We start from the raw sequence: 23919 nt of genomic DNA on the forward strand, positions 1-23919 counted from the left end.
GTTCCTATCACACACACTACATGATAGTGGTAGTCATATGGCGAATAAATGCTCGATTCATACTGGATAGGATTGAATGATAAACAATGATCAACACTGGAATGCGTTGCACAACCTGTCCCAATTCGACTACATGAATTTAAGAATATCTGCATATTCTGGTTTAGTGAACACTTAGGATGGCATAGTCCCAAATGTCATTGCATCAGTAGTTGACTGTACAGTATGTCCAAAGTATATATTTTACAGAATGGTTTGCATGGATTCAATGTTGTGACCTCTGGCCAGACAACTCGAGCTGGGGTGTAATCATTAGTTAGAGTTGCAACGTTCCGTTTTGCAAAAAAACGAGTTTCATTTGGACTAATTCGGGTAGGTATTTCCCCGTTTCGTTTTCTTCCTTTTAAGAAACGTTTTGCAACAATGGGCGTAATGAATATGCCCCTGGCGTGGGCTGTCAACACTATGTACACGTCAGTGGTTCACGAGAGCTAGGGGACCAGGAAGTAGCGCGAATTATGTGTAGCTGATACTCTGTCCATTTGAAAGGTGAGTTTTCCATTTACTGTCCACATTACATTTTCTCGGTGCTTTTTTATTAATGTGCTGCATTATTGGCATGAAAGTTTATTTCAAAATTCTGCAAACTCGTTCTAAAACAGGTCTGCCCGATACCTTTGACAGCCACCGGTTTGCTAACCATTCATTAGCCAGTTAGCTTTAGCCGAAAAGCTTGAATGTATGCTTTGCCTAGCGCAGATCCAAAAAAAAAGAAAAGAAATGTAATACAATGTAATAGTTAAAGGTATTTCTTTATACAACTTTGCAGGTAACGTTATGTAGTTATTTTCATAGTCGACGAGGCAACATTACATTGGCTAGCAAACTACTACTAGTTAGTACTGTACAGTAGTTGCAAGCAATGTTGTTGCCTACTGAAGAGGTCTAGGTAGCTAGCTGCTTTTAGCAACGCTAGTTGTACACACTAGCGTTGTCAATTAGCTTACAAAACAACGTAATATTCCCCCAGAAGTTAAATAAAATACAATTTCAACTTACTCTGTAGATTGTAGGTGGAATTCCAGAAGGGGAAAAAAAATATGAATATAATGTATAAATAAACAATACCAAAACGTAGGTTTGTTGTAGACCCATGTAGTTCCTCCGCGAGGTTTGCCAGACAACTTAAACTGAATTATTCTGCTGCTCTGTTTGCTACATACTTCAGTCGTTTTTTGTGTTGTACAAAGCAAGTCGTTAGCAATTGAAAGCCAATGAATGATTTCAAAACGCTGCTTTAACCAGTGTGGCTCTGGCCCAACCCATCTGTTTCAGTGACCAGTTAGAATGTGTTTGCGTTCTAGAAATCGTTGGGGAGGTACTCAGATCCAGACTCATTGCTGGGAAGTAACTAAAGGCTTCTGCATGCTTTGGTTCGGCTGGCACCTAGACGAGTGAACAAGTGTGCTCTCATACTCCCTTTAAGACTTTCACTTGAAAAACAAGTGGCAATAGTACTGTGAGATGCCATAGCCAGAATTAAACAAAGATAGATATAAAACTACATTCTTAAGTTAACTAGGATGTTTGATGCAGTATTTCTCAAAAAAAAAAATGCATGAAAACGAGTCGTCTATTGTTGAATGACAGTGAACACTTAATTGAAGAATCCCTACTGTTGACCAATGAGCGACGAAGAGGCCTAGACTTCGGCTACCGAAATTCGGCTTGCCTCGAGAAAAATGTAATGTGCACGAACAGCCGAAAAAACCTTTTGCTACTTTTTTTGCAGTGTTACTTCAGTACCTTGTTGCAAAGGATGCAGGTTTTGGAATAGATTTTATTCTGTACAGGCTTCATTATTTTCACTATGTCAAGTAGGTAAGTATTGTAGAGTAACTACAATGTTGTTGATCCATCCTCAGTTTTCTCCTATCACCTATAACTGTTTTAAAGTCACCATTGACCTCATGGCGAAATCCCTAAGCGGTTGCATTCCTCTCATGCAACTAAGTTAGGAAGGACGCCTGTATCTTTTCTTCCTCCTCAGCTGGAAGGATGGGCAGGCAGAGGAAGAGAGTGGTGACCGGCGAGGCTGACCCCCCTCCCACAAGGAAAGACGAGAAGCCTGCCACCCTACAACGCAAGGAGAGAAAAAAGAAGCTCGACATTGGCAAAATCTTCATCAACATCTCCATCGGCCTCTGCATCTTCAGCCTTATCTGGTTCTTCTATGCCCTTTACATGCGTTCCTCGCTGGCCAAACGGGTGGTAACTTTGCACCACTCACCGCCTGTCCTCGATGCCAACAGCACCAGCGCTGCGGTGTCCCCTGAGAGGTTTTGGGGCTCCTACCGACCCCAGGTCTACTTTGGGATGAAAACCAGGAGCCCAAGATCTGTTGTCACAGGTACAAGACTGTCATTTCTCTACATTCACCCTTAAATATTTGCTAATACTATTGACTAAAGTGGCTGTTGGCAATAACTGTGTGTGCTATGTGGCAAGCGTACTAACCTGTTAGCTACTTGCCAGAGGAACACAATGGAAATAAGTTGTATAATATGAGGTTAACACAATAAGTTATATCAGGGTTTATGTTAGGAGCCTACCTCTTAAGGAGCCTATCGTTACCCCTTAAGGTCCAAGGATCTTGTGTTATTTTCAGAGGTTGACTGGCTCTGACAGCTAAAACAGCCAAATTCTCTTATCTAAACGTGATCGATTCTTAACTGCGAGTTGGTTCTAGAAATATAAAGCCCTTTCATGTCACATCAAAATCATTTTTCAAATGCTAATTATACTGTACATTGTTTTATCCGGCTTTGTCACAGTTGCAGCCAACAGTATTTTTCAGTGACAACACGTTTCTGGCGGCCGTCTTCCGTTACACACAGGTGTTCGGAGCATGCTAGTTAGCACAGGGGGTCCCTTTGTCTTCCGTAAACACTCGCTGTAACATGGAGATAAGACCGTGTGGGAAGACTAACCCTATATTTTTATTTCTCAACAGGTAATTGAAGCGAGCTTGCCATTCAGGTGCATAGACAACTAGGCAGGCTTCAGCGCGTCACACACCACTTTGCAATGAGCTGGAGGCAGTATGCATTTTGAAAACATATACTTAATTGTTTGAAACCTTAACGTTTTACTACATATTACGAGGCATGTCTTTCCTTGCTTCAAAGTAGCCTAGCCAAAATCCAAACAAACGTGCAGGTAATTATTTTATAAAGGCTTCCATACGCCATTGAAACCAACTGTATTTTATTGTCCCGTAGCCAAAGGCAAAATCCTAGTCATATTAACAACCCAGGCTAGTTGTCTTCAGATCTCCACTCTTTCAACATTTGAAATTGATATTTTAATCTCTGTCTCATGAAACCGCTAATTGCATTAGGGAACGAACATTTGCGCATAGTCTACTGCCTTTTGCGCATTGCTGCGTTTATAATGTGAATAAATAATATTTGATCAACATGTTAAGCTAAACGTTCGGATCTGTTATATAAACCTCATTGCTTTTTTGTGTTTTTTGGGGGGGGATGATTTTGGAATCTATCGTCTCAACTGTCCCTGTCTGTTTTATTTCTTTCTCGCACAGAACAAGCTGACCAAAATAATAGGTCAACTTTTCTACTATGGGGGACAGTAGATTGACATAGGCGAGTGATTTTTCTTTTCGTTACTCGTCTCGTTGGCTGCGGAAAAGTAAATGTGGACAGTTATTCATCAAATTGCTCATCAGAATTCGGTAGGAAGGACACACACCATTGCATCCTCAAATTGCATGTTTTGTTAATATGAATAACCATAATGTGATTTATTTCATTCTGAGCACCGTGGGTGGACGCTCTAATCAGGTTAAGCACCAAACTGCATATGGATCCGTTACATTTCTTAAATGTCCGGTAAATTAAAATGCTGCTGGTCAATATCTGGTGCTACATTTCTTTAACGGAAACCCTGTTAGAAAAATGTGGCGCTGGACATTTGACCAGCAGCCATTTTAATTTATACATAATCCATGTACATTTATCATTTCATATTTTGGGGAATGATGAAATAAATGCGTTTCCATTTCTCTACACCCCAGGGATGATGTGGATGCGTCAGTTCTCTGAGGTGGACGTGAACCTCAGGCACACCTGCGAGCAGGGCGACCGGCTGCAGGGCTATGGCTGGCTGATGCATGACGGCCTCAGCTTTGGTGTGCAGGAGATCCACGACAGCGACTTTACACTCACCACAGAGTTTGTCAAGCGGTTGGGCGGTGAGCACGGAGGGGACTGGACCTGGAGGATCACAGCCAAGCAGCATGTGAGTGTGGCAGGATACATTCACACACCTTTCAACCCACCTGGGACTTAACCAGACATATTTGGTTCTGATTATTTGTCTTACATTGAAAGACGTTTGAGTTTTGAAACTATTCATATTGTCTAATGGTATGAAAAAAGAGAATTACAATGCTACTGAACACAGAGATTTTCTCTCCCATTTCACTACGTTTCAAAACATTTTCTCCTTCCTACTGAACATGACCCAGTTCTTCCTTCCCCCCAGAGTTCGGCTCCCCACGCGCCAGTCATCTCCCTGATGTTCTACGCTGCTGCCGACACCCAGGGTTCCCTGGAGGCCCACGTGGAAGAGAGGAACCGTCTAGGTTCCATCACTGGGTTCTCAGAGGAGCTGGGGAACTTCAAGATCACCTTCCGCAAGCCTGTCGCCGGGGAGTCCTCCAGTGCCAAATACGCCAGGTTGGTACTCTCCCAAACTGCTAACGTTAGCATTTTCTAACCCAAAAACCATCAACAGAGAGAGAGACTTTTGAAAACAGTGGACAAATATGCCACAATAGTCCCTACTAATATAATGTAAATAATACCAAGCAATATTAAATACATGAAGAAAATCAGAAGAAGATTTTCTAAGTGAAAAATAGAAATAGCACATAATCAATCTTTATCAAATATCAGTCAGTGAGCCTGTCAAGAGGGAAACATGATATGTGAAACAAAGCATTGCAAATAATATAGGCACAACTGCTACCGCAATGCATTGAGACACAAAGCAGAGTTAGGACAGGTCTTCAGTGTCTGCGATGAAGATGGCCAGCCAAACTGCTGTTCTGGCTCTGATATAAAGGTTTTGTTCAACCTTTTGAGGGACAGAACAGAGAGACATTGATCTGTTCCAGTTGTGAGGACAAGGTCAATAGAGACTCCGATGCATAGAAATTGAAGGAACAGCAAGGTTTCATGAGGAGGTTGCACAATCAAGCCATAATGCAGGCCAGAAAAGAGTGTTGAATAGAAGGTAGGAAGAGCAGGAACACAGCAACCAAAACAAGCCGTTCACAAGTGTGTCTGCCATTTAGACAGGAAAGGACAAGGCTTCTTTTCAGTTTTCATTCAACATAACACATCGGTCAGTATGCGGTATACTTCGTCTCTGACCCTTGGCTGAAGTAGTATGAAATCACAGTTCTTGCCACTTTCCAGGAGGCCAATGCACTCTGAAGGGTATAAACCCTATGGTGATTGCAGGTCAAAGATATTGGTGCCTTGCTCCAATTCTGAGAGGAAGCTTTGGCAAAATGAGAACATGAGAGATTCCTGCTACCTTCAGGGTGGTTCACCTTCGTCTTCTTTCCTCAGCTACAACTACCTCCAGACCATGTCGCCAGGCTTGGAGAAGCTGACGGGCATCGTGAGGAACAGCTTGAACCGCAGATTCGTTTACAGCCCCCCCTCTGGCGAGAAGAGGCAGTACATTGCGGTGGACACCTACAAGCCCCAGCACCAACCGAAACCAGCCGACCCCAGAAAGGAGAGCGACTTTGTCCTCCACCAGGTCACCGTCCAGACGCCCTTCCAGATTGAGGTCCTGTTCGAGTCTGGTAGCTTCCGCGATCGTCCCAATCAGCTGTCAGCGGCGGCCATGACAGAGGAGCTGGAGAAGAGGAAGGCGACGTTCAACGCCAAGTTCGAAAAGACGTTCGGCCTCCAGGCCAAAGGCTTGGGCCAGGCCCAGGTGAAGTTCAGTAAGGCGGCGCTGAGCAACATGCTGGGCGGGATGGGTTACTTCTACGGCCAGTCGGTGGTCCAGTCGGTGTACAATGAGTACCCGCTGCTCTACCCCGAGGGTGCCCTGTTCACCGCCGTGCCCTCGCGCTCCTTCTTCCCTCGGGGGTTCCTGTGGGACGAAGGCTTCCACCAGCTGCTGCTCAGCAAGTGGGACCCCCAGGTGACGCGGGAGGCCACAGCTCACTGGTTGGACCTGGTCAATATGGAGGGATGGATTCCCCGGGAGCAGATCCTTGGCGACGAGGCGCGCAGCAAGGTTCCTGCCGAGTTTGTGGTGCAGCGCAATGAGAACGCCAACCCGCCCACCCTCTTCTTGGCCCTGCAGAAGCTAGTGGAGCAGCTCCAGGCCAACCCGGATGCAGAGTCCTCACGGCCCACCCTACCCTTCCTCCGCAGGCTCTACCCCCGGCTCCAGACGTGGTTCGAGTGGTACAACACCACCCAGACAGGCCCGCTGCCCAACTCCTACCGCTGGCGGGGCCGTGACAAGGACACCAACCTCTTCCTCAATCCCAAGACGCTGACGTCCGGCCTGGATGACTATCCGCGGGCCTCACACCCATCAGCCGAGGAGCGCCACGTGGACCTGCACTGCTGGATGGCCCTGGCGTCGGGCATCATGGCCAGCGTAGCCCGGCTGCTGGGAGAGCCCCACCAGGGGTACGAGCTCACCCACCGGACACTCAGCGACAACGCACTGCTGGACGAGCTGCACTGGTCAAACCAGCTTCGCTCTTTCAGCGACTATGGAAACCACACGCAGGCTGTGTCGCTGCAGCAGGAGAAGGTGTACGTGCCCCCAGGGCAGCCGAGGCACCAGTTTCCCGTGGCGCGCCTGGTGCGCTCGGTCCGCCGGGCCCCCAAGCCGCAGTTCGTCAATGCTTTGGGCTACATCAGCCTATTCCCCTTCCTGCTGCACGTCCTAACGCCCGACTCGCCCAAGCTAGAACACATCTTCAGAGACATGAGGGACGCGGACAAGCTGTGGACGCCCTACGGCCTGCGCTCTCTGTCCAGGGCCGACCCGCTCTACATGAAACGCAACACGGAGCACGATGCCCCCTACTGGCGGGGCCCCATATGGATAAACATTAACTACCTGGCCGTCAGGGCCCTGCACCACTATGGCAACACTGAGGGGCCATATCAGGAGAAGGCAGCCACCCTCTACCAGGAACTCAGAACTAATATCATGAACAATGTTTACAGACAGTATGCAGAGACTGGGTATATATGGGAACAGTACAATGACAGCACGGGCAGTGGGCAAGGGAGCCACCCCTTCACCGGCTGGTCGGCACTAACTGTTTTGATAATGGCTGAGCAGTATTGACACTGATGGGGGAAAAAAATAAAAAATCTCATCTCGCTTTTTGTAAGATGTTCTTTTAAAATGTGCCATTTTTACTCCCTCCATCTGTCTCCTTAATGCCAACAGATGTTAGGTCTATGATTTTAAGATTTTCTTAAATAATAACATTTTTTCAAATGATAACTAAACGACTCCAATGTTCCAATTCTTCACCTTTGGCGGTCTCATTGAGTGTTTGTACAAAGCCCATACCCCAAAGAACGCATGAAAGGTTATTTTTGAATAGCCCATATACTTATCAATGAACTCCCCAAGTGCCGCCTGACTGAGAAGTCTGTCTGATGGCAGAAACCTTTTAAGAACTATAGTAACAATAGTAGTAGTAAAAGAATAGTCTTGATATAAATCATTCATACGGTATCATATCAAGACTACCGCAGGAACTAATACACTTTTCAAAGTCAATCATTCAAACGTTTTTTTGTCGCCGCAGATGTTTTCTGTTGAACAAAATAATACCTGTATTGAGAAATAGTGTATTCAGTCTTAAAATATTTGATCCCCAGTTAACTTTGTCCCGTCATACAATCTTATTTAAGCCAGTATAAAATTGAGAATTAAGTTTTGATTTCGTCAAATGTCTTGCTGCGAGCAAACGGTTTCCTGTTAATTTTATCAATGCAAAACAAGACGAAGATGTATTGTATCTCCACTGGTAGCAGATATCCTGAGTGGCACGGAACAACATGAGTGGAAAGAACAATAAATATGTCAAAACCTTGTGTATTGTGTCTGACTGCTGATTCCTTTTTTTCGGTGTCTGTGGGAAGGATGATTTACATTCAAAAGTCATTATCGCCTTTTAGGAAAGACACATTTATTTGCTTAATATCTTCCATTGTGTGGTGTTCTTACTCTAGCCTCTGGTTTTGGTAACCAATCATTAAATATTAGCAATTCAATGAAAGTAGATATAAAAAAAATATATTAGTTTATAGCAGTGCTTATTAAAGTGTATTAAACTACAGCTGTTAATTTACACTTCTGATAGGAGTGACCCTCCAGATCAGTAACCGGTGACTGGGTCAATTTGTCTCGCTTTGATTCCTTGCATCCTGTCTCCTAACCTCCTTCTCAACCATATTGGACGAGATGGTCCATGGATCCTTCCCTGGGAGCTCGTTCTCCGATGGGTTTTAAGAAAGAGGTGAGGAGAGATGAATCGAGGAAAGATGAATTGAGAAAGAGCCACAATGGGAGCCTGATCCTGGTCCTTTGTCAGACTGCGACACACGAAGGACAGCCGCTGACGTCAATCCGCAGAGAGTCATTGTTTCTGCGGCGCCCGTTACCATGGCGAGGCGTCGTTGTGAAGGGGCCCATGGGCAAATTGGATAAAATGGACAGGCTCGGAGTGCATCGCCGGTGTCAACTTCTTTTCAAGCGTTGACATGCAGAGAGTCGAGACACATACAAACACGACAGGAGCATAGTGTACAGTCGCTAGATCTTTGTTAACACAGCAGTGTGTGTGAACACCATTACAGAGGGCCTGGCTCCTGATTGCACTGATGTTGGTTTCCAGCTTCCACGTGACCCTGGGACAGAATCCTTTCTGGCTTTCATGTTATCACAGCCTTTGATTAGATGTGTAGTTCAAGGTTGGTCTTGGCGTTGGCAGGTTTGCAGTTCTATAAATAGGCCTATGCTCAGGAGGAAGATGCACTGGCTGTAGCTAGTCTGGCTCCAAAGTGCAGTTAGAGAATGATTGCAAAAGGTGAAAAAGAGAGCAATGCAACATTCAGTATATATCTTAAAACTGTCATCACCAACATAAAGCAGACATCTTTTATGTGTTATTGTGATTTCCCTCACTTTTGGGAAGTAGGTTACTGGAAATGTTTTATTAAAAAACATAAGCGCAACTGCCATAGTCCTTATTTCACATTCTGCTATTGGTGATTTATCCTTTTTATTGATATACATAGAGAGAGACATTCATTGTTCATCGTCGTTAGCCCCAATGTAGAATAGGGTTGCAAAAGTCCTGTAACTTTCCCCAAATTCCCAGGTTTTCCAGCCTACTGATTCCGGGAACATTCCAAACGGAATTTCTAATGTAAAAAAACCTGGGAATTTTGGGAATGTTAGCAACCAACAATTGAGTGGAGTGTGGAAGTGATAGTTCACTCTGTTGTTCAGTAGGGAGGAGATGTGTCAGAGGTTCCACATCAGAGGCCGACAGTGCAGAGGCTTTAGCACAGTGGTATTCAGACTTTTTCAGCGGAGACCCTAATTTTTCCGCCAGAATTCCAGTGGACCCCATTTTTTCCCACAAGAATTTGTTGCAACCCCACCCGAAGTGACACAACCTTAAAATCGGTCATTTTCGATTTTTACATCAACAAATAACCTTAAATTCATTGCATTTTCATCTCTTATCAAAGTGAAATGAAACGAATAAGTACATTTACTCAATAACATTGTATCTTTCAAATTTTATTTCTAAAAAAACATATGTATATTGTTCCATACAATAATCTGTACTCTTAATTATTAGATATATTTTTTAATCACATTTTGGGGAAACCACTGCAGTTCCCACGCGACTGGTTTAGCACAGTGCTGCTGGGTCTAATGTGTATGGGTAATATATTGTTGCCTTAGAATTTGACCCCTTGACCTAATAATGCAACGCTGGTCATCATGGGCCTTGGGCCTGAGTAAGTGATACATACGGTAGAACCACAAGCACACACCTCTCACTCTCACTCTCTCACTCTCTCTCTCTCACTCTCACTCTCACACACACACACACACACACACACACTGAGGAAATGTATTCCACATCCCCTCAAAGCAATGGCAGTCAGTCAGAAAAAAATGTGTTAATTCCTTTGAAGAGAGCGGCCCATCAGTGTGACTAAAGCATTCACCGAGCATTTCCCCTGTTCCGAAGACCCCTTTTTTCACAGTGAAATGGGATAATAGCCAAATGGCATCGGCGCTCACTAATGTGGCTGCATAATAAACAGATGAGTCAGGCCCATGGTGTCGGCCTATTCATTGGTGCGTTTTCTCTGTATGGATTTACAGCCAACAATATGTGAGCTTCCTCTGGAGAATTTGTGACTGCCCAATACCCTGTTAGAAGGAAGCAATGTGTTGGGCAAAATCTCACATTTCAATTATTGTATTGTTTGCCTTTAAAAACGCAAATGACATATGGAGAGCATCATTCAAGTAATGCTGGTTGGAGATAGAAATGAATAACCCCTCTTTCAGCACAGCTATCTAGAATGCAATGACTAGAAAGTTATGCTAGAGGGAGCTGATTAATAACCAAGTGTGTTTCTTTATTCCAAATGGACCCTTAATCCCCTGCCTCCTACCCCTTAGGACTTCCTGTCGACATGGAAGGCTTGGATAAATGTAAGCAGTATGGTAAATAGCTTTACCTTACCCTCTGATAGGTTGGGTGGAGTTTTGCTTATCCAATCCTTTCAGATCTACAGGAGTGTCTAGGATAAAGGGTCCATTTGGAATTGAACATTGTACAGCCGGCAGATTTGTACGTCGGGATGTTAAGGATATGTTTGGGGTTAGAGTTAGGTTAATGGGGCTGAGGTTAGGGTGAAAGTTTTCCCTCACCTTGTGCCCTTTGTAATTTTTTTCTTCTCCCTCTTTCTTTGTTTTGTGTGTAAGGAGTATTTTGACACATTTGTTTGTAAAATACACTGTAAATAAATGTTGATTTGGTTAGGCATATGGTGAGTGTGACCGACGTCAGGCACCATACAAAATCTGCCGGCCGCATATAGCAACACTTCCAATTAATCACGCTTTTCTGGAGTTGGAGAAAAGCTCTTTTTGAATACAGTTCGACTATCGCTTTACACTTACAATTGAGAAGTGCAGTACATTAGCCCTATAAATGGGTAATTATGCTAATGGATCAATTTGTGTAAGATGTGATGGTGGTAATGAAGAGTATCTCTAGGCAATTCACTGGCTGTGCGTAGATCCTAGATCATTGTTTCATGCTGGCACGTACATTAGAGTCAATGGAGCGTGTTCTCATAGATACAGGGGAGACTTGTCAGCGGCTTTGTCCTGGGGTGATATGATAATGTGGGGGGGGGGAATCACCTGACTCTCCGCTGAAACAGGTTTTCAGATTAGGTGAGAATGCCGGCAGCCTCTGGCTCTGTCTATGAGCTCACGCTATGACGTTTAGGTTTGTTTGTGCGTGTGACTGTGTGTGTGGATTCCACAACACACCCCGTGGCTAAACTGGCCCCTCTGAGCTCGGCTAATGTTTTTCCCCTCACTCCCAGCTCCCAAACACTCGTTAGCGCGTCGTACAATGATGTAAGTGCTGATGTTGACGCCAAGCGGCAGGCGGACACTCTGTTGGCGCCTCGCCTCTGACATCACTACCTCTCCCAGGGGAGCATGGGATGTCGATAGACGCAAGAGCGGCGCGTCGAGTGTGTGTCCGTTCGTCAGCAAAACAAAACAACATCCTCTTCCTGCGTAGTACCCTGTCTTTCCTCCCCTCACTAGTTAGGCCTATTGTCCTCACCACCACCAACAACAAATGCCCTCCACGCGTTCTTAACTTTCAACATAGAGCTCCCCTGATATGCAACCACACTCACTCCCTTCCTCCCTCCCTTCCTTCTCTCACCCCAGGACTGGCTCTCACCTCTCTCCGTGGCCATCTCCCCTCCCTCATGCCCAGCACCTCTGCCCCTCTACCCCCTTCAGAAGCCGTGCAGTGTATTCCAGCAACCAGAAGCGCCCAGCAGCAACCGCTCCATCCAGTATCTCTACAGTACCCACACTGCCCTCTGTGCTGGTTATGTAAAGCCTGGCCGCTATAAATAGTGCTCACCCAGGATCTTTTGTCTTTACCTGCTCTTCGCTCTTAGCCCAACAGTTTTATTTCTGGAGTGAAGCTGTGGAAAGCTAGTGCCATGCCGAGCGGCCGTAACCATAGTTACTTTTGTTAGCCCGACCGAGGCTTTGCATTCTCTCAGTCTTGTTGCCTCTGAACAGCTGCAAGTTATTTGTTTGTATTCAGTGTTCTCTCTCGCTATCTATCTCTCTATCTCTCTCTCTCTCTTGTGATTGTGCATCAAAAAGGTGATTGAATCACTGTTTGGCCTATCAGATATCCTTTATTTCGAGCGTGGACTGTCATCATAACCCATTCTCCCTGTTGCATATTGTCGATGTATCAAATAAGCAAGCCTGCTTCAAACTCAGCAGTCAATATATGCTTGTAGAATATCTCACAAATGGCAGTCGAAGGCAGTCAGAATGTTGGTCCCTATTAATTTTGAATAGTACAGATGGTTTTTAAGTGGGGTCTAGATTTTGTGTGGACATTTGGGTAGAGCATTTTGTGCCCTTGGAGGTAGTTGTTGCACCTTGCAGAGAAAATCATACAGCTTTCCTCAGCTTTGTTTTAAATGTATAATCATCCCCCTGCTGTACATCAGATTTTCACTGTTCAAGGCCATCTGTCACTCACAACACAATGACAGCCTAGCACTTCAGGTTCTATTTCACCCTAAGTAACTTCCAACCAAGCTAAATATTGCCCTTACCCTCAACATGGACCACAAAGGGTATCATTTCACTGTTATAATTTCACTCCGCGTTCCATTACGCCACTTTAACTTCCAAGCCTCTGAGTAGTTAGGTAACGGCAGGTAGCTGGCACAGGGCCAGTGGGACCAGCAAGTTGGCCTGTCAGAGTGCTACTCGAGCAGGGATCCTGTGGTGAGAGGAGGGCAGGGTTGGGTAGGGGCCCGGATGAGTGTGAGATGTGTGGGGGTGTTTTAGGGAGGGGGAGGGCTGGGTGAACCGCTGGAGCTGGAGCCCTCTGCCACCATCTGCAGTCACGATTGGAGAAAGAAGTGCAGGCTCTAATCCCATCGCTGCTGGAGAGGAGAGGAAAAGAGAGGAGAGAAGAGAGGGAAGGGGCGGCCGGGGACAGAGGTGGGCGAGCGGACGGGTGTATTTTAAGAACACAAGGGAAACCTGCCACACCGACCAACAGACAGGGGCCTAGTTACCCGGGCTTCCCTAACCCATCACTCCCACAGAGAAAGAGAGAAAGAGATGCTCCTTCAAAAGAAAAACCACGCTTCCGCTCCTCTCTCTCTCTCCTTCTCTCCCTCTTTCTCTCTGCTCTCTCCATCACCCGGTGTTTGAATGATGGTATATGTAACTATGCGTGGCCCAACGAGAGAGAGATAGAGAGAAGGAAGGGATAAAAAACAAAAAAAACTTGGCAGCCGAGGCGAGCATCTTGTATTTATAGCGAGTCGTGTTTCCGGCAGAGGTTTCTCCGGTGTTAGCACTCCCAATCCATTTTATTCGCTTCTCTTCAGAAGCCCTATTGTACATCCATCCAGGTTTAGACGGAGATGTTCTCTTATCCGCTGCCTAAGGGGGGTATTTCATATTTTAAGGTGGGGGACTTTCTTGTCAGAAATGGACTGGGGGGGGGGGGTTATAGGATTTCTCCTTCTCTTTTTGTGGTATTGCCACCAAAAATATGTTGTATCTAGGTAATTAAATTCAAATGTATCGGTGAATAAACAGCCTATCTAGCTCTTGAGCTCAAGCCTAGATACTGGATATAAATTATTATGGTTGTGTTCCCTATAGTGTACTACTTTTGACCAGAGCCCTATGGGGACTAAATACAGAATAGGGTGCCATTTTAGGACACAGTCCTGCATTATACAGTATGATAGTGTATGCATTTCATTACCATATGGATGGTTTCAGGAGAGGATTCTCTATGCTCTGTATACAGTCTTCCCTCTATAAGGAATTGTATATAAAGTATTCTCTCTATTCTCTACCAGGAACTGTATATATCCAATGGGGAGCTTCCAATGACCACAGATGTTATGCTTTGATGAGGGTTAATTGGCACCTTCGATTGGCTAAAGAGCGAGCGCATGCTTAACCCTTATCCTATATCATTATATCGGTCTTCTAGGCCTTTCAGAATGCTCTGCAGTTTCCCTCAAGCATCCTGCTTTGTGTGCTCTTTCAGCAATGGGATAGGCACCATGTTTACTGTAGGTCATCCATGATATGTCTCAACTGGCACCCTATTCCCTACATAGGGCCTCTGGTTAAAAATGTTTCACTGTACAGGAAATAAGTGCCATTTGGTAAACAACACAGTTTTTAAAAATAAAAATCACACCCAGTTCAATAAAAAGATAGCCTGGTCCCAGATCTGTTTGTGCTGTCTCACCAACTTCACAATGACCTAAGGAGTTGACCAGGCTAGGACAGTTTTCAAAGGTCCTTATTCAATATGTAGGTCATTATTGTCCTGGTAAAGGAAGTGTGTTTCAACATCTGTAACTTTATTAATAGTGGTGTAGCAATAATTATGTTGTACTTCTATTCTGCGTCTCAAATGGCACCCTTTTCCCTACATACAGTAGTGTAATACTTTTGACCATGTGCCATGGTCAAAGGTAGTGCACTATATAGGAAATAGTGTGCCATGTGGGACGAACATTATTCAAAGTGTGCCTCGTGAACGTGGGAAGATGTCCTTTCATTCCAGCCACGTTTCATTTTTTAGCACTAGCCAACGCATTGAACATTATTCTTTGATGTCAACACCATGCTAAGATCTAGAATGAGCATCCAATCCTAAAACTAGCCTACCAAATTCCATAATAGAAATCAGACTTATTTTACAGAGAATACAATAACACCTGTGTCTCATTAAACTTTTACAGGCACTAAATTGGGCTCCGTGCAATAATCTCGGGTAAGTGCTGACATTACGCAAATCCATTAGGCTTCTTGGCCCTGTGGTATTTCGCCAGGGAGCAGAGAGGTTAGCGTGCACTCTGCAGTTATCTTAACGGCGTTCTAAACACCGTGGCTCTAAATGGCACACTAAACCCTATCTAGTGCACTAGCTTCGACCCAGGGGCTGGTCAAAAGTAGTGCACTATATGGTGTTATTCGGGACGGATACCTCTGTGTGATCAGATCTGTTTTAATAGACTTCAGTGGGTTTACTTGAAGACATCTCCGAGAGACGTAACATTTCGAGGCCCTAGAATTAGAGCAGCTCGAGGCACGTCACTGAGGTGAAAACGATTTGTTCCAGAGAATGTCAAAGCCTCGCTGGCTGGCGCGAGCAGTAGCGCATTAGGCTATTATCATAACTTAGAAAGTGGACGAGGAGTGCTCCTCCATATGCAGTTACGGCAACGATTTTGAATATCCATTCTTACTCTTCAAATCGGTGTCATTTGCGAGCTAGGAGAGAACACAACTGAGATAGCAAACCATGTGTGTTTTATTTGAAATGCAGTTCAAATTGCCTACCTATAAGTTTTACAAAGAGATCCCCCCCCCCCTGCATCTGGCTTTAGCGAGTTTAGGTAGGCTATGCCATTACCACTTGTCATCATATTGCAATATGTAGCCTAGACTATCGTTTTCAATACACTTGTGCAATAATATAGATTACATGTGAAATTAATTAAGCAGGGAATATGATCTAATGAGCTTCCATAGCGTTTATATGGTGACAGTGCTCAAATCTGCACTGGCGTGTTCCTGAAATCACCCATGTAAGGGCGATGAAATGTGGCTATACAAGGGTGCTTTCAGGACCGTGGACAGCGCAACGACTGATTTGCGCTGCCGGTATGAGTGTTCACTGAGTGTACAAAACATTATGAACACCTGCTCTTTCCATGACAGACTTGACCAGGTGAAGCTCAATATTAGGAAGGTATTCTTAATGTTTTGTACACTCAGTGTTTATCGACATTTTGATATCATAGAAAGAAAACTCATGCACATAACAGTTTGTCCACTCGATTTAAACAACTTTCCCCATAGGGACATGTGCTACATCGCCTCTATGGACCCAGCATCAGATAGTGAAAATAAAACGCCTTTTTTATTGTTTGAAATGTCAACGTCTGTGAGGACAGGTTGGTTCAACCACTGAACACTTCGGGGTATGATCGATTTCCCCCGCATACCTGAAAGGCCAACCCTTTAGATAGCCAAGTGTTTTGTAGTTTAGGCTCTCAGCACGGTGACAACACCACCACAGCGGTCACGTTTGCTATTAGACAACGATGGAAGTGAATGAGTGAAAACAGTTCAGTGCTGAGCAGCAGCAGCGTGTAGGAAGCAATTACCAGCAAGGACTTTTCCTGAGTTGCATTTATAAAAGAAAACAGCATCCAGGCCTACCTTTCTGTCGCCCACATGTGCTCAGTGGGGCCACGACATTAGAACTGATCGAGTTTGAAGTAGCAGCAGCTACACTATATATACAAAAGTATGTGATACAAAAGTATGTGGACATGCCTTCAAATTAGTGGATTCGGCTATTTCAGCCACACCCGTCGATGACAGGTGTATAAAATTGAGCACACAGCCATGCAATCGCCATAGACAAACATTGGCAGTAGAATGGCCTTACTGAAGAGTTCAGTGACTTTCAACGTGGCACCGTCATAGGATTCCACCTTTCCAACAAGTCAGTTCATCAAATTTCAGGCCTGCTAGAGCTGCCTGGTCAACTGTAAATGCTGTTATCGTGAAGTGGAAACATCTAGGACCAATAATGGCTCGCCCGTGAAGTGGTAGACCACATAAGCTCACAGAATGGGACCGCCGAGTGCTGAAGCGCATAGCTCGTAAAAAATTGTCTGTCCTCGGTACCAAGTTCCAAACTGCCGCTGAAGCAACGTCAGCCCAAGAACTGTTAGCCGGGAGCTTCGTGAAATGGGGTTCCATGGCCGAGCAGCTGCACACAAGCCTAAGATCACCATGCTCATTGACAAGCATCGGCTGGAGTGGTGTAAAGCTTTCCGCCATTGGACTCTGGAGCAGTGGAAACACGTTCTATGGAGTGATGAATCACGCTTCACCATCTGGCAGTCCAACGGACTAATCTGGGTTTGGCGGATGCCAGGAGAACGCTATCTGCCCCAATGCATAGTGCCAACTGTAAAGTTTGGTGGAGAAGGAATAATGGTCTTGGGGCTGTTTTTCATGGTTCGTGCTAGGCCCCTTAGATCGGGAATTCCTAACGCTACAGCATACAATGACATTCTAGATGATTCTGTGCTTCCAATTTTGTGGCAACAGTTTTGGGAAGGCCCTTTCCTGTTTCAGCATGACAATGCCCCCATGCACAAAGTGAGGTCTATAAAGACATTTTGTCAAGATCGGTGTGGAAGAACTTGACTGGCCTGCACTTAGCCCTGACTTCAACCCTATCAAGCACCTTTGGGATGAACTGGAATGCCGACTGCAAGCCAGGCCTAATTGCCCAACGTCAGTGCCGACCTCACTAATGCTCTTGCAGCAATGTTCCAACATCTAGTGGAAAGCCTTCCCAGAAGAGTGGAGGTTGTTATAGCAGCAAAGGGGGGACCAACTCCATATTAATGCCCATGATTTTGGAATGAGATGTCAGATGAGCAGGTGTCCAGATACCTTTGGTCATGTAGTGTACAACAGAAATCTCAAATGTTTAAAGGATTAGGTCTATAACCTCTGTTATAAGGTGACCTAATGCCTCTCTTTTGAGTTTAAGGTGTGTCATCTTTTGATGTGAGTGCATAGCCTAGATAACCTACAGGTTGCATCCCAAAGTGCACCCTATTCCCCATGGGCCCTGGTCAAAAGCAGTGCACTACAAAGGAAACAGGGGGCCTACAACTGTTACTGTTTTATGTTATACAAGCCCATGGTCAAACTTTCATAACCAGTTAAATATTGATGGGTGCAGTAACTTCAGCTGCCACAATGGAAAGGGGGGGGGGGGTATTGCTTCTTCCTTGGCTACATCACAGTTAACTTGATTTGTAAAATATCTCTTCTATGAATCAGACAGTGAAGTGAAATTGATGCTTCGTAGCCTAACCGTAACGTCATATGGCCTAAAGCCTTCCCAATCTTAATTTGTTTAATTTATGAGAAATTAAGTTATTAAGTGTGTTGGTGTGTTGATTGGTGGCAGAAGACATTGTACATCTCCACACGGCATCGAATGACTGCCTAAAAGCTACCATGTTTTCTATTCGACCGAGTTTAATGCAAGAACACTTGCCATGCCACTGCCATGATATATTGTTATCATGATTTGATAAATCAAGCGTTTATTCTCATACTTAACATACCCGATGGTAAATCAATGGCAGTCTCTCTCGCAGATCGAAGAGACTTGTTGCAACGTCAGAATCGTAACTCTCCTTTTTTGGGGGAAGCCCGTCACATCCTCTGTCCATGTATGGGCATGAAGTTTACACGCAGCGGGGAATCCTCTCACTGGAGCCGATGAATGGGGGGAGGGGTCTATCGACCCGCCGGAGTGTATATAAGGAGAGGCAAGGGAAGCCACTGGTGTGAAACCTACCCACAGCAACAGATAGCCGAAAAGCAACAAAGCGATACAACACGCAGTCATCTGGACAAAAAGGACATTTCGAAATATTTATTGACACCTTTTTCCTCAAACGACCACCAGCACATTTTCGGGGATAATTGACGACCCCGTGCATCAGAGGGGAAAGGACACATAATTTGTATTTGCTTTGTTTAGTTTTTTTTAAATCTACCTACACTTACCTGGATTGACAGACTTGAAATCAATCTCGCAATCATGCTGAATAACATGGATTTGAACTCTAAAGATTCCTTCTACCCTCAGTTTGAGAATTGTAACGGTTCTTCCCTGGGGATGGAAAATAGCGCTCGGAAAGATACCCAGGAGATGTTTTCGGACGCAGAGAGAGGAGCACCTGCCCAGTTTACCCATGGTAAATTCGCAGTAGCCTGTTGCTGCATTGCATAATGTGATAAATTAATATGCATGCATTGATAGTTTGAATAACATAGTTTGTGGTTGCACATTGGGATTTATTAAAAACATCGCATGGATTTAATTTGTCCCATTTGCAGCGGTGCATGTTACGCATGTATGCTTATCGATTACATAACGACTTTAATTTATGTGCATTTATCAGTCTAAAATCAACATTTGTAATGACAAACTTTCCCTCTTTCTTTTTCAGAGGGAGCACCTGTAACCCTGAAAACCGAGGCCTCCAACTCAGATTTCGCCTTTAATCCCTGCGAGGGGCCCAAAGGCACCTACTCCTCCTCCCTCGCCTACTCAGGTAGCTTCTATGTCGAGGCGACTCAGGGTGGGTCGTGCAGCACAGAGACATTGCTCAACATGATCACAGAAATTGTCGGTATTTCTACTTTACCAATCTCCGAAGTTCAACTGAGCACCATGGACAGCAGCAGCTTCGGCGACGCCGGCGTCCAGAGGCAATCCTCCACCTGCAGCGCAACCCCGCCCCTGTACTCGCCGGGGCAGACATGTCCCAGCTACCCCGACGGTCAATCCGGCAGCCAAGCTCAAGATTCAGCCTCTCCCCAGGTGAGCTTCGGCTCCCCCGCTCAAGTCCGAAACCAGAACAGCACCACCGAGCCGCAGTCAGAAGCTGCGTCTTTTCCAGTAGTGGTCAAGAATGAGTTCGAGAGCAGCTGTTACGAATGGGGCACGTTCAATAAATCAGACTCCTATTTGGAAACGGGCTTCCAATCATCAGAAACGTTCCCGATGTCCAGTGATTTCCCGTCTGACCAACAAGTGGATGTAAAGGAACTTTTGGACTCATTTTCCCCCATGTGTCCTAACCCAGAGATGGAGTTCAAAGTTGAAGGCGGAATCAAGCAGGAGCAGTGTTATTCTGACACCTGCTCTCAGAGTTTCTGCAGTTCTCTTTACTCCAACTACCCAGTGCCAGTCATGGACCTCTCAACCAACAACCTCCTCAAGCCAGCTATGTTTCCCAACATTGATCTTCCGCCATTATCTAATCAGTGCGATTCGTCTTGCCAGCTTACCTCACCAGCTTTACCCAGTACTATAGACTCAATTCTTTACTCCTCCTTATTGCCAGACTCCTTTGCCCAAAGTTACACGCCGCGCGCGCAAAAGGCACCGCGTGTCAGGAAAAGCCCCGCGGCCTCCACCGGGCCTGCCAAAGAGAAACCCTTCACCTGTCCCATGGAGAACTGCGACCGGCGCTTCTCCCGCTCTGATGAACTCAACAGGCACATCCGCATCCACACCGGACACAAACCCTTTCAGTGCCGCATCTGTCTGCGCAGTTTCAGCCGTAGCGATCACCTCACCACCCACACCCGGACTCACACGGGAGAGAAGCCGTTCTCCTGCGACGTATGCGGCAAAAGGTTCGCCCGGAGCGACGAGAGGAAAAGGCACGGTCGCGTGCACCTGAAACAGAAAGAGAAGATGGAGCTGAAGCCACAAGTGGTCAGCGCGTGGCCATTTACTCTTCCTGAGGGAATTTGAAGAGACACCACTACGCACACGAGTAGCTCTGTCCACACAACATTACAATCTTTCTGTCGAAGATAAAAAGCTTGACAGTTCATTGCTGATTACAGGTCGACGTATCAACGTTTGCGGTGTGACATATAGGTCGAGTGAAATTGGTTTGACTGTGAAAGTCTCTATAAGGAGTCTTAGAATAAGGATGTTTTGCGAGTTTGATTTGCATAATGCTATATCGGAAAGTGAATTGTGAAAGGGGTCTGCTCTTTCGACCCTCGTTTACTTGCTGCTGCTGACTCTATGCAACACATGCATAACTTGATTGTAAAACCTTCCCGAGTTGACAGCTCAACAGACACTTGTTGGATTTCTCTGTTACAATCAACCAATTTGGTCATGCCAAACCAAACACCAAGGCATCATAACAAATGCCTGCAGCAGTTCAGCACCCTTTCGTCTGGACAGCTCCAACTTCAAACCTCGACGAAGACATATACCAATAAGAAAACGAACTGCATCGAAATTGCTGGGCTGTATTGCACTTATATCTAATTTGAGATATCCTCTATCCACTAGAAAGTCTTATATTTTATGCTTTCGAGGCTTTTTATTCCACTAACACTGCAACCAGTGAGATAGTGGTTCTTCAAATGCATGTTTATGTTCATGTGGTATTATTGAATATAGCCAACAAATAACTTAGTCCTCCACTTGCCGAATGGAAGTGCAGGAGACTTCGTTTTATGACATGAATGTAACACATTATTCTTGGCTTTAGTCACGAAGCAGTCCATTTGTGCCAAGGTTTTGAGAATTTATTTTGCTCTGCTATCAGTATTCTATTGATTGGTCTTTGTGTTGTATTTAAACAAAATGGTTCAATAATTAAATCGTGAAAGTTATACCATAAATGGAAAATAAATATATTTGTATGACTGTACTTTGTATTTTTATAGCTGTGTATATACATATTTCAAAAGACCACTGTTTAACCTTGAATTGTTAAAGTGGAAAAGGCTTTCTTTTTTTTTAAACATACTCACAATGTTTTACGTGTACCTTTGGATGGCTGGTAGCAAAATTAGTGTTTTAGAGAGATTGTCATTTGATATAAATATATTTCTAAGACAAGTAAAAGATTACCTAACTGTTCGTATAATAGTGACTCGAAATATCATTTGATTACACTGCTAATCAGTTCGTGATGAGGACTATAGTGTTAAACTAGTAAGTCATTATACATGGCCCTGGTACAGTACGATGTACTGTATTGTACTCTCAAGCCAGAATTGACTAGCAGCACAACACAAAAACATTGCTGTTGAGTAATCAGGTAGCACACATTGCTGCGAGTTTATGTACTTTTCAGATGAGATGATTTAAGACTTGACAAGGCATTACTGACGAGGAAGCTATTCACTTTAGCAAAAAAAAACAATGGTTATGGCTTGGCGAGAATGTCACCAATCAGTCAGGGTACTGTAAAAAAGTGTTTTAACTCGCCTTAAGTTATATTAACTGCTTGGGTATGTAATGAATTTTGTATATATACACAGTTTATACGAAAATACTTTCGATAAATTGAATATTGATGTTGTTATTTTTATGACAAATGTTTATGAATAAAATGTTTGGTTTTCTGGAAACATTGCAAGAGTCATTTGTCCATGCAGAGAAATTCCTCAGTCCTTCCTCACCTATGCTGACAACTTCCTTTATGTAAGTAACACAGTGTCTTCCACCGAAGCAGTCATATGGATGACTATTGCGGCTGTTCCTAAAAATACACGTTCTAACTTGGCAACCTAGCAGCAGCAGATAGTGGTATCCTAACATTAGACATCACAGTTCCAATGTAATGAAGACTCACAAGGCTCTGGGCTCCAACACATTAAAGTGAATACCCGATTACTCAGTGTTGTGATTCTGGTCCCTCTGACATGAAAAAGGTCACGGGTTTATAGCTACCAAATGTGGAGATGAGATACATTAGCTGGGGGAGGGCACCATTATAATTGGTATTTATTTGGTATAACCTCGGGTGCAGATGTTTCAGTCTAAACAGACCTTCATCAGAAAGAGACCTTAACCATACTTCCTCTTTCCATGGAGGTCTATGGCCTGCTGTATGTTGTTCATCTCGAAGGGCCCCATAGAGATACTGTATGTGTCTAACCTGTCATTCTTTCCCACAATGCTGATAGATAAGAGATCAATGATTGTTTCTTTCTCTCTCTTTCTCTCCATTTGTCTCTCTGTGACCCAGTAGCATTGCAGTCTTCCCTTATGACCTCCTCCTTTTCATGCTGGCTGTGTCGAGAGAATGTTATCTACTGACAGTTGTTGCTCTGACTCGCTCATCATTCATATCCTTCATATCACTTATCAAAAGGAATATGCACAAAGGAAATAACATTTCCAATAATACATCCTGCTAATTCAATGGTACTGTGACTTTTGTGTGGTGCTGCTCTTTAGCAGTATACAGTATGTCTACTAAATGCAAATGAGCCCATTTGAATCAACGTGTCAGAGATATTTCAATTTCTAACATTATTTCTATGCAAATGACAGATTGCACTCTTATCTGGCTCTTGAGCTTGCTTGCGATCAGGGATCTCATTGGTCACTTATGAGTTAGATTAGACTTGATAAGGTTGCTTGAACAGAAACAAGCATTCTTCATGTATTATTATTGTGCTATACTTGAGGTTTTAATAACCAATATCTTTGAATACAATACTTATACTGTATCACAGTCACATCATATAGTGTTAAGCGTTGTGTCCTGAACGTTCAATTCCCAACACTTGCATGTGAAAAGGCCTACTTTAACATCTCCAAAAATTAAGTTCCCTCACAGGAAAAATCTAGTTATTTTATTCTATTTTATTCTATTATATCTATTTTATTCTATTTCTATGCATGGTCTTTCTGGCTGTTTGTCAACATTAGAGCAGAGTAGAGCAGGATCTTCCCTGACTGTGGTCAAGGCAACTCAGCCCGTTGTGTCCTCCACGGAAGGGGACTGGTGATTACCAAAAGAGGAGACAGAGAGAGTTATATCGGGATAACACTGGTGAGACAGTCGAGATCTTCAGCACACTTCCTTC

General features: G+C 44.4%; 2 protein-coding genes across 4 annotated transcripts; both read left to right on the top strand.

Annotated features, from left to right (window-relative positions):
• The first annotated feature begins 31 nt into the window (after window positions 1-31).
• Window positions 32-8185, top strand: mogs (mannosyl-oligosaccharide glucosidase). 3 transcript variants are annotated; one of them, XM_029750095.1, is made up of 5 exons: window positions 32-549; window positions 1988-2410; window positions 4097-4320; window positions 4567-4760; window positions 5661-8185. In XM_029750095.1, the coding sequence occupies exons 2-5, from the start codon at window positions 2059-2061 to the stop codon at window positions 7420-7422; spliced, it is 2532 nt and encodes an 843-aa protein (XP_029605955.1). In that variant the 5' UTR covers window positions 32-549; window positions 1988-2058; the 3' UTR covers window positions 7423-8185. The 3 variants fall into 3 exon arrangements, with proteins under 3 accessions (XP_029605955.1, XP_029605956.1, XP_029605954.1); XM_029750096.1 differs by having other exon boundaries at window positions 2019-2410; XM_029750094.1 differs by having other exon boundaries at window positions 2051-2410.
• Window positions 8186-17898: 9713 nt separating this feature from the next.
• Window positions 17899-22452, top strand: LOC115192012 (early growth response protein 4). The gene is made up of 2 exons (XM_029750098.1): window positions 17899-19253; window positions 19509-22452. The coding sequence occupies exons 1-2, from the start codon at window positions 19097-19099 to the stop codon at window positions 20822-20824; spliced, it is 1473 nt and encodes a 490-aa protein (XP_029605958.1). The 5' UTR covers window positions 17899-19096; the 3' UTR covers window positions 20825-22452.
• The last annotated feature ends 1467 nt before the right edge of the window (window positions 22453-23919 follow it).

This window comes from Salmo trutta, chromosome 4, assembly GCF_901001165.1.
Source record: "Salmo trutta chromosome 4, fSalTru1.1, whole genome shotgun sequence".
In the NCBI taxonomy this organism is placed as follows: Eukaryota; Metazoa; Chordata; class Actinopteri; order Salmoniformes; family Salmonidae; genus Salmo; species Salmo trutta.

What these genes read in the sequence shown, in the direction of transcription:
- mogs (XM_029750095.1), top strand. Translation starts at nt 2,059, where the DNA reads ATGGGCAGGCAGAGGAAGAGAGTGGTGACCGGCGAGGCTGACCCCCCT. An exon ending in CCCAAGATCTGTTGTCACAG is followed by an intron (nt 2,411 to 4,096) that starts GTACAAGACTGT and finishes TCTACACCCCAG; the next exon opens with GGATGATGTGGATGCGTCAG. An exon ending in TCCAGTGCCAAATACGCCAG is followed by an intron (nt 4,761 to 5,660) that starts GTTGGTACTCTC and finishes TTCTTTCCTCAG; the next exon opens with CTACAACTACCTCCAGACCA.
- LOC115192012 (XM_029750098.1), top strand. Translation starts at nt 19,097, where the DNA reads ATGCTGAATAACATGGATTTGAACTCTAAAGATTCCTTCTACCCTCAG. An exon ending in ACCTGCCCAGTTTACCCATG is followed by an intron (nt 19,254 to 19,508) that starts GTAAATTCGCAG and finishes TTTCTTTTTCAG; the next exon opens with AGGGAGCACCTGTAACCCTG.